Source organism: Gallus gallus, chromosome 2, assembly GCF_016699485.2.
Source record: "Gallus gallus isolate bGalGal1 chromosome 2, bGalGal1.mat.broiler.GRCg7b, whole genome shotgun sequence".
Lineage (NCBI taxonomy): Eukaryota > Metazoa > Chordata > Aves > Galliformes > Phasianidae > Gallus > Gallus gallus.
This window is the reverse complement of record NC_052533.1, coordinates 38,253,649-38,266,615: the sequence shown is the minus strand read 5'-3', so window position 1 is coordinate 38,266,615 and position 12,967 is coordinate 38,253,649. Positions and strand designations below refer to the sequence as shown.

At 36.1% G+C, this 12,967-nt stretch overlaps 1 protein-coding gene across 2 annotated transcripts in view; it reads left to right on the top strand.

The window, feature by feature from the left end:
• The window catches only part of NEK10 (NIMA related kinase 10), a 91,084-nt gene extending 78,802 nt beyond the window's left edge, over positions 1-12,282 (top strand). For both annotated transcript variants that reach the window (XM_040696273.2, XM_040696272.2), the window contains one exon: positions 5,235-12,282. In XM_040696273.2, coding sequence (XP_040552207.1) covers positions 5,235-5,286 — 52 coding nt within the window. In that variant the 3' untranslated portion in view covers positions 5,287-12,282. The remainder of the gene's footprint in view (positions 1-5,234) is intronic.
• The last annotated feature ends 685 nt before the right edge of the window (positions 12,283-12,967 follow it).

Genomic DNA, 12,967 nt, shown 5'->3' with positions numbered 1-12,967 from the left:
GAATTCTTTAGAAAATGAGGCAGGTTCATAAGAAAAATGTCATGCTCCCCCCCCCCCCCCGTTTCATTATAATAGTAATTACTATCTCAATACCAGTCATTTCATGGGAATTAATGACCAGCTGAGGATAATGACCATCAGCTTTATCTTGAATAATCAACTTGTGCCCATTTATCACTAATGTCCTGAAATTACTCAGCACTCCAATGATGTTACTTATTTGTACAGAAATTCCATAAACATGCATAAAAATGTAGTTTCAAATTTATTCTATTCACACCCTTTGTGCCATTCTTTCTTATTTTCTATATTGATTTAATATTATACTGCACCTGAAGCAGGCTTCTTGTTGTTTGCGAGTCCTTTTGTGACTATGAAAAGGAATACTAGTTTCAAACTTTCAGCATGTTTCTTTATATTAGAGTAGACATGTAATACCCAAATTGATGGGGAAATCTATTTTTAATCAATTGCAATGAGAAACTTAATCCAAACAGTAACTCGATTATATGAAAAAAGATTTGTTATAAATAAATAAAAATAGCATTGGTCTGAGACAGTGGTTGGGTTTAACTGAGTGATATAGCTCATATGATATAAGAGGTCTACTTACGAGAAATGTTTCAGCATTAATTTTGTAAGACAAAAACAGCAGCAAAACAAGTAAGAATAGAAGAAAAATGTTTCCATAATTAAGTGCATGCATTAATATGTTGTCAGTTATAATTTCATGACTTTGTTCAGTGCAATCTTTGACATTGTTATTGAAGTTTTAGAATTAGAGAAATAACCATTCATGTACTTAGAGCTATTTCATGAAGAAGAACACTGTCAAATCTGCTTCTAATGATAGCCATACATTTTTAAATACTCAAAGAATAGCTCAAGGTATTACTCACAGAAGGATAATATAGCCCAGGAATTCTGAATTTTGCCTGTTTGAAGCATCTTCTTTTGTACTGCAGCTATGGTTCACAGGTGTGTCATCTGAAAATAAAAATGCATTACTGGATCTTTTTCTAGCTGCAAATTCTCACTGTCTTCTATTTATTCTTCAACATTAATACATCTGTTTAATTGTGGCTCATCATTACTAGAGAATTCAAATTTGTGTTTAGCTTAGTTAATATTTTTTAATGTTCTAGAACAGATCAAACTGGCTAGTAGATGAAAGTACGTAGCTCCAGCACTCCTGAAATGTAAAGTGATTTTTTTGATGTTCTGATGTCTGGGTGATTTAACACCTTCTGCTATATTTTACTCCACTTTCTGTTAATGTTACCTGGCATTTTCTGTTTTTTCTTCTTCTGAATGATTGTCCATGTTGGTTCTTACTTATTATGTCTCATAAACCAAAAGTAAGATTGTTTTCACCAGTAATGTTTCTTAGAGTTGTACCAGTGATCTGTTGACTTGCAATTCTCCCCAGTGAGGTAAAAAAGTAAAAGCCCAATGGTCATTTTTATTTTATTTTATTTTATTTTATTTTATTTTATTTTATTTTATTTTATTTTATTTTATTTTATTTTATTTTATTTTATTTTATTTTAACGTCTGTATCCATAAGAGTCCTTGATGTATCCCCCTGTAGGTCTGTCTGGCAATGTAAGTATGCAGCCCTGTTCCCAAAGACTACATCTTTTAAGTAAGCTGTCCTTCCACTAAGAGGCAGTATTGGCCTACCTTTACCAAATCACAGATTCTACAAAAATTAGGAAAGGAAGCAGCATGAAAACATGGAATCATAATTCCATCCAACTCTTAGGATAAGGCGGTTATTAAGTCTTGTCACACTGGTGAACAGAGAGTGTTCCAATGACAATGAAGTATGTGGACAAGAGATGAATTAAAGACACTTGCTGGATAGAGTTCATCATTGCACATGGCAGTAGGCACACTGCACTTGCTGGACATAAACTTCTTAATTGCTAGAGAAATAAATTTTATTGATTAATTAAAGCTGAACCAGTATTGACTATACTCAAAAGAGAAGATACAAGAGAAATGCCAAGACTTCCTGATAATGGTACAGTGAAGCTTTAAAGACATATTGACTCATAAACTGAAAAAAAAAGTATACCTTAAATGATAGGACATTAGCAGTACACATGTCAAAATCAGAAGACCAAATGTGAAAAAGTTACTGCTAACTGGATCTTTAGAGAATTTCAGAAATGTTTCTATCACTTCAAGAATGGGCAGTTCCTAATGACAAGGGAATATTTTCATTCTTCTGATAAAATAATATGAAAATAAAAGACATTTACCCATCTGGATAGTAAGTCAGTCCAAGGTTTTTATTTCAGGACATTTTTTGGTGAACCAGCACTATACGAGCTGTAACAGAAACTGTTAATGGTTCTAGTAGTTCATCAGCATTAAGAGTTCTGGAGTTGGATAGTATCAGGTCTCCTGTGTATAAGTAACTTAGATTTAGAACCTGGTTGTGATTTATGAGATTGTGCTGGGTGGAACAGAGAAGAGAGCCAGGTATCCATCTGGTGTAAGTACCAAAATGGAGATCCTACGGTAGGACTGTCATTGATACAAACATCTCACTTCACTCAATATGCTGAAGATTCTCTTTAGTAATAAGACAGGTGAGAAAGGGTATTTTAGTTCTTTTGTTGAAAAAACAAAGGAGTTTCTCAACTACTATAGAATTTTGGAATTTTTATAGAATTTTGGCTCATTGATAAAGTTCAGTGATGAATTCACAAATCAAGTGGTCTCCTAACAGTGAAAATGTCTGAGGTCCATACTGTCTGTAGAAAAAGTGCAAGTTTATGAAGCTATTTGTCAGCCTTTGGACTGTGGGAATGACTGTTTTCAACACTAGGCAGATGGCTCTGATCCCTTGCAGAGATCATATGCTCTGAGCTCTCAGACATACATATATGATCTTCCATCTTATTGCTAGAAGCATCTGTCATCACAGACTTGTTTGTCTGACTTAATAAGGGTTTGCTCTTGCTTCTGCAGTGGGTCTTTCTATAGCTTAAGGAAAAGATTTACCTTGGGACTGATTTATTTTTGTCTGTGAGATATCCACTTGGCAGAATTCTTGTATAGAGCATAGATAAAGCCTTCTCAGTAACATCAAATATGAAGGCAGTTACCCACTCACAGAGATTCAGAAAACTCATTGTAGTTTGAAGTCATTCTTGTGCTAGAACTCTTATAAAGCTTCTGTAAACTACATGCTTTGAGTTGAAGTGAAGGGGAATTATTCTTTATTTGGTTTGAGTCTTTGATGGTTTGGTCCAGCTGGGGCAGTTTAGCTGAGAAGAATGGAGTACTTTTGCATGTTGCAGCAAGATGCAAATGAAAGGAGTTTTAGCGACTGGCTTGTATTATTCTTAGGTTAAGTGTAGGATGATCTGAAAGCTTTCTGACTAACAGAAGACTTGATTGGTCTCAGTGTTTAAAAGTCACATTCATACAAAGATAAATCCTTCTTAACAACATCAAGATATCCTTGAGGAGTGGTAGGGGAAGACCGATACACAAGTTGTTGTTTTGATGTAGCAGTGTAGTATACGACCAAAGCTGTTCTGGGATGTCAGTAGGGTTAGTAACCGTGACAGTGTTCCACTAAACACTGTAGTTGTGTCACCTGCCTTTGACTGCCTTAAAGACTTGCTAGTAGAATTTCCATTTACAGATAAGTAGGAGTCAGATCTTCATGGTAATCCTCAAGATTATTCTTAAACCTCATCAAAGTGTCAGCTCCAGTTTTTAAATTCAATTTCAAACCTTTTACTTAAGACTAATTATCTGAAAATTATGTAAAAAGCTGTTTGTCTTTCTGGAATTTTGTATCTGTAAAAACACCGTGATCTCCTGAGTTTTCCACGTTTCCATGGAGTTTTATAGCTATAGATATCTGCGCTACTGAAGGAACTGAAAGATTTTAGCTGTAAAGCACTGGATGAAGGCATTAAAAATATGAAGCTTTGCCCCATACTTGTTTATGATAAAAAAGAAAAAAAAAATCCAATGTAATTTTCTTTATTCAGCTGTGAATTAGAACAAAAATTTCAAGTTTGTCCATGAAGGTGCCTCTTTTGTCAGAATTTCACCATTCTCTTAGACAATTGTGCCAGTGTAACCAAGGATAATTTTGAGAAAAAAATCACAGTATGTACATGCTGAACAGTAGTTTTGACTGATCACAGAAATGCTATAAGATTGAGTCTAGACATCAGAACAGAAAGTCAATCTGATCATTGTAAGGTAATATCTGAGCAAAGAAATGAGAAGTAGGAACTGATGAGACGAAGACTAGACAATAAGTAGTAGATAAATCCAATACAGAGTCAAGAAAAGCAGGAGACAAAATGTAGGAATCCTGGAAGAGATACTGCTATGTGGAAGGAAGAATCCGTGACTGGTACTGACCTGGTGAAGAGAACAATTTGCAGTGAGGAAAGGTGGTAGAAATCATAGGCCTAGAAAAGAAACTTGTAGAAAGGGGGACAAGCTCAAATGTTAAGATGAAAAGGGAGCCTATGACAGCTAGAGCACTCATGTGCACAATATCCTTTCTTATATTGTCAGAAAAGTGTGTATGTCATCATGTCCTCCAACCTTGGTGATTCTGTGATTCTATGTCATCATCATTTGATGTTGTCTGCACAGGAGGATAGTTACCCATATCCGTTAGAAGCTATTTATTAATATAAATACCAGAGTATATGCAATGCAGCTCCATCACCTTCTGTACTAATTTTCTGGGTAGAATTTTAAAGAGGAATTGGGAAAGGAGAAGGAAATGAAGTTAAAGCTTTCAACGAGTTGTCCACTCTGCTGAAGTCTCTGGAGACGTTACATCAGCAGCATAAGTTAAAGTTGGCCCACAAATGCAGTATGTTGCACTCAGGCCTCATTGATTAGCTGTGGGAGACCTTTGCACCATGCTACTTTAATTCTATTTGTGTGCAGTACAGGCAAATCCATAAATTTTGAGTCAGAGGATCCTTAGGCAAACCAATTCCCTGTGTATAGTATAAGTGATATCATTTTGTCCAGACATTTCTGCACCAAACTTCGTTCTAAACTCTGAACTAAAACATTCATTTGGATAGAGTTCTGAGGTTTCTTGGCTTGTGCATTATAGTCACAGCATGGTAGCTTTCTGCTGATAGGGCAAAGGTTGATCTGACACCAGGTGAATGTGAATAGCAGAGAATTTTTCCCACACATACTAACTACCAATATTTTTTTCCCCCCAGGTATCTTTACTATCCAACAAAGAGCTATTCAGCAAAAGAAGAGAACTCATAATTCTGATCAAAGGGTTCAGAACTCCAGAACTTGTCTTCTCCAGTGAAGACAAACTGCCTGTATTTCAGCTGATGCTTCTGATACTGAAGAGGAAAGTTTTGCTCGTTAAACACCAACCTGAAGGGATCCCAGTGTTGAATGTCTTCAAGAAACCTCATGATTTTTCAGGATTATACTTGTAACCTTAGCTTTGTTTACAGCATAAGCACTTTACAAAGAACACTGGGAAAGATGCTTCCAGGTTTCTACATTAGGAGAAAAGCACAGCTCCCAGAAGTACACATCTCCTATTTTTATATACTTTTTAAAAATAGTTGTTGCATATTTAGGTTTTCTGGAATACTAGTTCAAAGCCTGTAGCCTTATTCATGTCCATTTATGTCTTCTATGGAAAGAAAAAAAGCTTTATAATACCACCAGACAGAAAATATATGTAGGATCCCTGCATGAGAACTAAGAACAGATTATAGATCATCAGTGTGATTTTAATAGTTAGATTTTTTTTTGCTTACAATTGGATAGTGGCAAATTCGAATGCCGGTATGACATGTTAATAGTCATTTGCAGCTGGTATAGCACCTGAGTGGACTGTTATTTTTAAAAATGTTGTTTTTACTACTGTTTGAAACTGTGTTTATTATATGTCAGTCTCTAGGCATATTTTGTATAGATCTGTGTATATAAAATATCATATACACACATTTTATATATACATTCAATTATTAACAGACTAAATTACATACATGCCTAGCTGCTAATCAAAACTGTAGTACTTAAAAGCACTTTGAGAATTTCAACATTTATTCACTATACATTAAATGAGATAAAAATATCTCACTACAGTAGCAGAGAAGCTTTTTTTTTCTTTTTTTTTCTTTTTTTTCTTTTTTTTTCTACAGTTAAGTAAAGAATGCTATAAAGTAGAAATGCTTTTCTCTGCAGTTGATACTGTGGCAATCATAACTGCTGAAAATAACCAGAAGACACTTGGTGACTTAGTCCTGTTAACTCTGTTGAAAATGATTACATTATATTCAACATATAACAATTCTTAAGTAGTTACATACAGAGGGATGTTCTGTTCTCTTACAGGCTGGCAAAGTCATTGTCCCCTGTCCTCCCTGTCCAAAGGTTTGTTTGTAACTATAAATTGCTAACTAGCATTAATTTCTTTCAATTCAAGAGCATTATTTCACATATAATGAGTGACTTCAACATTCCAAATTGTGAAGCTGAGAAAACTGACCCTCTTTTCGTATACATGATGCGTAGAAAGTCGTCAGGTGCTATCTTTCCACTAACCTAATAGTATAGTTGTGATAGCAAAGGTATATTAATGGCTGCTTTAGAAATCAAATTAAAAAGGCAAAGTTGATCATGACATATTCGATGGTGAAGATACAGATAAAAGTGTTCTGAAGAAGAAAAATAGCATATGCAGTCCTTGTGGAATGGTTAATATAAAGGAGAAAAAGCAGTTTGGTCTTCAGTCAAATACTGTCATTTTAGTAATTTCCACCATTGCGTGTCCTTTAATTATCTCCTACTTTCTTTTTTCCTGTAGCTACTGCCACAGCTTATTCTAATCTTTCTTTACAAGTATATCTCCTTTTGCCTGGCTGAAGGAGAGTGCCACCCAACAATAGGCAGTGATTGATGGTGTCAATGTGCCATGCCTACTACTTTGCCACCACATCTTACCGAATACAGACCTCTACTTTAAATTATATTCTTTTAAGTGTACTTTTAGCCAGTAACTTCAATATGACGTCTGTTTTAATGACAAAAACTAAAGATTGTATATGCTGTATCTAGGTGAAAATGAATGTTTGTATACTCTGGGTGTCTTCAAAAACAGTTATTTTCTACCTGGCAAACCTGAAGATGGCCATGGTATAATTTCTCCTGTTTTTATATGTATCTTCAGAGAGCTAAGGCAAACTCTTTCATAGTTTGATATAAGAAAGTACTTGGGTGTATTGCCTGACCAAGACATATAAGGTACCGCCAGTTACTGTTTTCAAAATAATTTTATTTGCTGTAGATGGTGCACTTCTAGCAATGTCACCATTAGAACATCTGGAAATTTTATATTGTTGGAATGTAATGGATGCACTAGAAATACTCTGGATCTTATTCCAAGCATGTTTTGAATTAGCATTGTTTAACTTTTGTCAGGATATGTGTGGTAGCATAGCATTCATTTATACTTTATGAAATAATTTTTCTTTAGAAATAGAATGACTCCTATTGTGTTTCTTTTAATATATTTGGAGTGCTGTTAACTTTGAAGCAAATTTGTGTTCATTTTTAACTGTTAAAAATGGACGACTAGATAGTGGTCAGCAGAAAGGAAGCTTCTTCCAAGTAACTACGAGATTGGATGTGGATGCATGGCATATACAGCTGGACCTCCCATGACAAATGAAAGCAGAGAATCAGTGGTCTTCTCTATTCTTTCAGTGGAGTTTATTGGGATATATGTTTTTTTCCTGTTTGCAACTGAATTGACATGCTGGCTATCATAGAAAAGAGCTGATTTTTTTTTCAACGTTTCTGTGCTCTTTGAATTATCTAACCTTGTCTCATTCCAATTACTGGAGATGGTTGAGATGGTTTGATATATATATACATATACCCAGAGGAAGATTAAGACACAAGCAGGGTCAAATGTTGTCTGATTGGTTTATTACAAATTCCAAGCAGTTAAGGAATGCTGGGAAGGTGGGAAGATTAGAAATGGTAGAGAGAAATTTTAGTGAGTGGGTCACCATCATGGGTACAGTGGTGCTTTGTTGGTCTGTAGTGGGCTGCAGGTCAGTCAGCAACATCTTGTTGACCTGTATGTCTGCAAGTTTCTTGGAGGGGGTACCCATTCTACTTCTGAACTCTTCAGGTTTTTATCCTCTTTGTTTGGCTCTTGTGCACCTATGATTGCTCGGGGCAGCAGCTCATGTTCCCCACACTGGGTGATCTGCAGTGATCATGCAGCAATCACGTGCCTGCAACCTGGCAGGCTGTTGGGCATGCATGCTGACTGCATGGTGGTCATTTTCTCCAAAACAACCCTAGAAGCCAGCCTGACCTGCAAACATCAGCTGAAAGTTCATTCTTTCTGGTCACTCAACTGCATAATTTCCTCTTATCGGCTTGATCATGGTCTCAGGTGGGTGTCGCTGAACAGTCTTTGAGACAAGAACGCTTTCTCCCAGCTTCTCACAAACTTGCAGCGATTAACCACTCTTTGTCTTTGTGCTGTTACTGATTTTAAAACCAACAGTTCGGTCAAATTGGTGTAATGATTAGGAAAATGGCTGCATTAAAATGGTAGACAGGTGGTATAATGCATCTCAGTTGACCCTGTGTATCACTGTGCGTATCACCAATACTATCAAGGGTCAGTGCTCCTAAATGAACACATAAGGATATTATATTACTCTGAATAGTGCTGAAATGAGTCATTTGATTGCTTCCAAACTAGAAATGTAGATTTCTTAAGAATGAGTATTCACAAAGAACTATACAAGTAATTTAGTGATGGTAAATACAGAGAATACTACCTATTTTGGCTAGTTGGTGAATTCCTATTTTCTTATGATATTTTCTTATAAATAAGGATTTACAGATATCATTTGGGCATAATTTTGTGAAAATGAAGTATCTGTGTGCATCATTAGATTTAAACCATATATACATTGCAAATGAGATTTTCTTAGTACATTGTATTTGTGATGCAATGCTTCCTGGAAAGAACAGCAAGCAGTTCAGAGAATTTTTGTTCATCTAGATCACTCTTCTGGGACCTTAAAATTGCATATATGGGATGCATGTCCCTAAATTCTAACCCATGTATCTCTAATACTGGAACTTTTGTTTTAGTTTGAAAACACACACACACACACACACACAAAAGTAGGGCAATTAACTGCCAAAGAAATTTATTTGTCTTAGCTATTAATTAATGGCATTAATAAATAGATGTCCTCTGCTGCTAATCAGGGCACATTGTATTTTACATTGTTTGCAAAGGAACAAGAGCCAGTTCTGCCATGAATAATTTCTGTATGACTAAATTCTGTATAGAAAATACAGACACAGCATATTTACGGAAAGACAGAAAACAAATACAAGTTGCCCAATATCAGCAGAAAAACTTGAGAATGTGACTTACAGCTCCCGAGTTCCAATCCAATGCATAACTTGTATCCTGCAAGGTGTGTATCTTTTATTTTCTTGTATGCTTTAATCTTTAATGTAGCCTGTGCAAAAATGAGAAAAACAGGTGTAGCTGTAATTATTTAACTACTTGAAAAATTTTCCATGATGCTTGCTGCTCACGGCGTTGAAGGCACTGTACTAACTGTACACAGCTAACTTATGATTACTTGTGAGTTAATCTAAACTCTGGCTTACACAGGCATTTCCTTCAGTTTTCTTGGCTGCAGTGAAGTACCTGAGATTATGTAGTGTTCTGCCTTCTATTGTTCATACTTTCGCTTACTTTCTATAGTCATCTAATTGCCAATTTATTCTCAGGAGAATGCATTCTCAGAATGTAGTGCAGCCTGATTTACGTATCTTTTGCTCTATCTGACTCATTTCTCAGTCCTCTGTCATATTCCTGAATAATCAAATGTTGACAGTAGATAATTAATGAGTTTTATTCCATATGGGAATTCCTGGTAACAGTCAAAAAATAACATATTTAAAAGATTGTATTTCTTACAATCACTGCAACTTACAGAAGTACTGCCTCATTATTGGTATTTCATATCAAGAAATTTGGCAAGTAGCTCATGGACTTACGGAATTATGCTAATTAAAGAAGAAAGGCCAACGACACTTGTTAAAACCAAGAAGGCTCTTAGCGTTGACTTTCTCAACCTCAATAACATACACACTTCTAGCATGTCTGTAATTTGTGGGGAATTCTAGCCTGCTTTTGGGAAGAACTGGCAATTAGGAATCTCAGGAGAGGTGAAAGGAGAAAACCACTTGAGAATTTTCATTTTGACTGTATGAAGTAGCCATGTATTTGCATTTAAAATCTTCAGATATGAAAGCTATGTTGTTCAGTTTGCCTACATCGACAACAGCAATTGGAAAAGAAAGATCTTCTGAGTCATTTTGTTTCTTGACTTTGAAGGAAGCTTAATTACATGAATCCTCTCTGTTCAGCTGTTCTCAACAGTAGATGGTGAGGTTCACAACAAGAAACTATTCATTTAAAAAATATTTGACATCTGAGTCCTCGAATTCCCTATGAAACAGAAAACTTGCATCTGTTAGAATTTTGATTCCTTTATTAAACAAAACTGCCATGTTTTGCCCTAACTTTTCTTTCCCTACTTTCAAAACAGTTCTAGTATGTTTTTAATTTCACCAAGTACAACACATTTCTTGGCTTATTCTGTAACTGGACTTACTAAGTTTTGCTCATAACTGTGATGTATCAATACCTACAGTACTATCTTTTGTCTGCCTCCATCTCCACTGGTACGATACACAGATACAGATGGTGTCGGGAATTTGTCTCAGCAATGAAATTGGTAGTCTGCTACACTCAAGATCCTGCTTATGGAAAGGCACAGTAGAACATTTTTATATGTTGGTGTAGAGATATGTATATATGTAGAGAGAGAGAGAGCACCATGTGATTTTTTTGTTCATATAGTTGAAATCTTTGCAGTCTAACTCAAGAATCATTGTTAATCTAAATATGTTACAGAAAAAAAGGAATAAGAATTCAGTTAAAATTGCTTTGAAAACATTTCTTGTTTTCTCACTTTAAGGGGGTTCTGCCACCCTTTCACTGCTCCCGTGTTTCCTAGGGCCAGTAGTTTAATTCTGTTGAGGATGTTACTATGAGTTGTCAACATCTGAGCCCCATGCCAGGAGGAACATGCTATTCATACTGACGGCTTCTTCCTCCTCATTCTAGGACTCACCACTAACAGGCTTTTATACCTTTGCTGTTTCTTTATTATCAATGAATTATTGATCAAATGAGTGATACACACCTGGTCAGTTAAAGAAGTTTTGGGTACAACAAGTAAAACAAAGCTGTAAGCAGATCAAGACGTGTTCAAACAAAGCAAGTCTGACAAGCCTTGCAAATTCAATGTGAAACTTGTGGCCTGTAATTAGCAATGGTACTGCTGTACTTCAGAGTTATAGGATTACAGCTTTAATAACTATTTGAAATGCACTGAAGTTTGCCTATGTAGCCTGTATGCTGCTCTTAATGCACTCAGAAGGTTTTTAACATGCTAGCAATACTCTCATGCATCTGAAAGGAAGGCCATGTTAGAAAAGCATGGTCAGTAAGGTCTGGCTGATGCATGATCAGCAGTATTCATTTGAAAAGAGGCAGTTCTTTAGAGCTTGCCAAAATGTGCATTGCTGTTTCTGACTGTGACTACGTGGCTGAACAAGTGGGGAGCTAGTTTTCTTTCAGGGCAGCAAACTGCCATGGTAGAATAAAAAAGAAAAAGCTAGAAACAGATCTATTGTGCAGGAGAGAAAATGATCCTCGTTGCCAAATAAGTGATCTGAATACTGAGGACTTGCTGCCTGTGTATCTGGTGCAGCCTGCAGTGCAATGTTGACAGATGGGAAGAGAACACTGCCTTTGTGAACTGAACAGAACACTACCTACCACTGCTGTCTTGCAGCCGTTCATTGGGCATCTGGGCTCTTTCACAGTGGAGTTCCCTAATAAACAATTCAACTTCTAGCCACTGAAAAGTTCATGGTGATTATGAAGATATATTATTGGAAGGCAGTAAGCCAGATAATCTACTCTTTAAGCCTACTTATACTTCTTAACTTTTCTACCTGGTCCTCAGGCAACATAGGGATGGAGTTGGCCCATAGGATACCTTCCTAACTGAATTTCTTTAGCAGTTTAATGCATATTTGTTCTACAAATTCAGCTCTATCTTTATAAATTCATTGAAACGAGACATTCAATTTCCCTCATTTAGAAAGATTTTTTTTTTTTTTTAAATATTTTAATAAACGATATCTGGAATTGGAGGTTTACATTTCTTTAAATTGATCATAATGATTCATTCTTTACTTCTCAGACAGGTCACGATACAACAGAATTATACAGGATGATGAATGTTGGCACGCCATGTCAGCTTGATGTAGTGGGTCTAGTGCTGGCCCAGAGCCGATGACACAGCATCTGCCTGGAGGGTTATGTATCTAGTATCTGTTGTGATTCATTTGTGGTCCAAATCCAGCAAGTAAAAATAAACTAGAGGGAACAACGTGCCAAGCAGAATAAGGAATGACCAACTTCTCACTTCTCAGCAGTGTTGGTGGTATGAGCCGTCCTCTTGCTAAGGCCTCTAGGAGCCAGCAGCACAATAAACCACAGAGATTTTTGTAAAGCTCTACAATGCAATTTCTTAGTCTTAAATTATGCTGTGCTGAATGAATAATTTCTTCAATTAGGTTTGTATTGCAGACAGTAGGCATTAAATAAATGAGGGAGGTGAGGCACTCTGTAACTACAGACAGCTATTTTTAAATATATCTTCAGTCAGTCTTAAATTAATGTTGACCTTTCTGTCATCTTTCTTTGTCTGGGACAGACATTCCTCATGCTCCTTTATGTATAGTTTGAATATCCTTTCAGTTTGAATGAGGAGGCCTGGCAGTCAGAACTTTG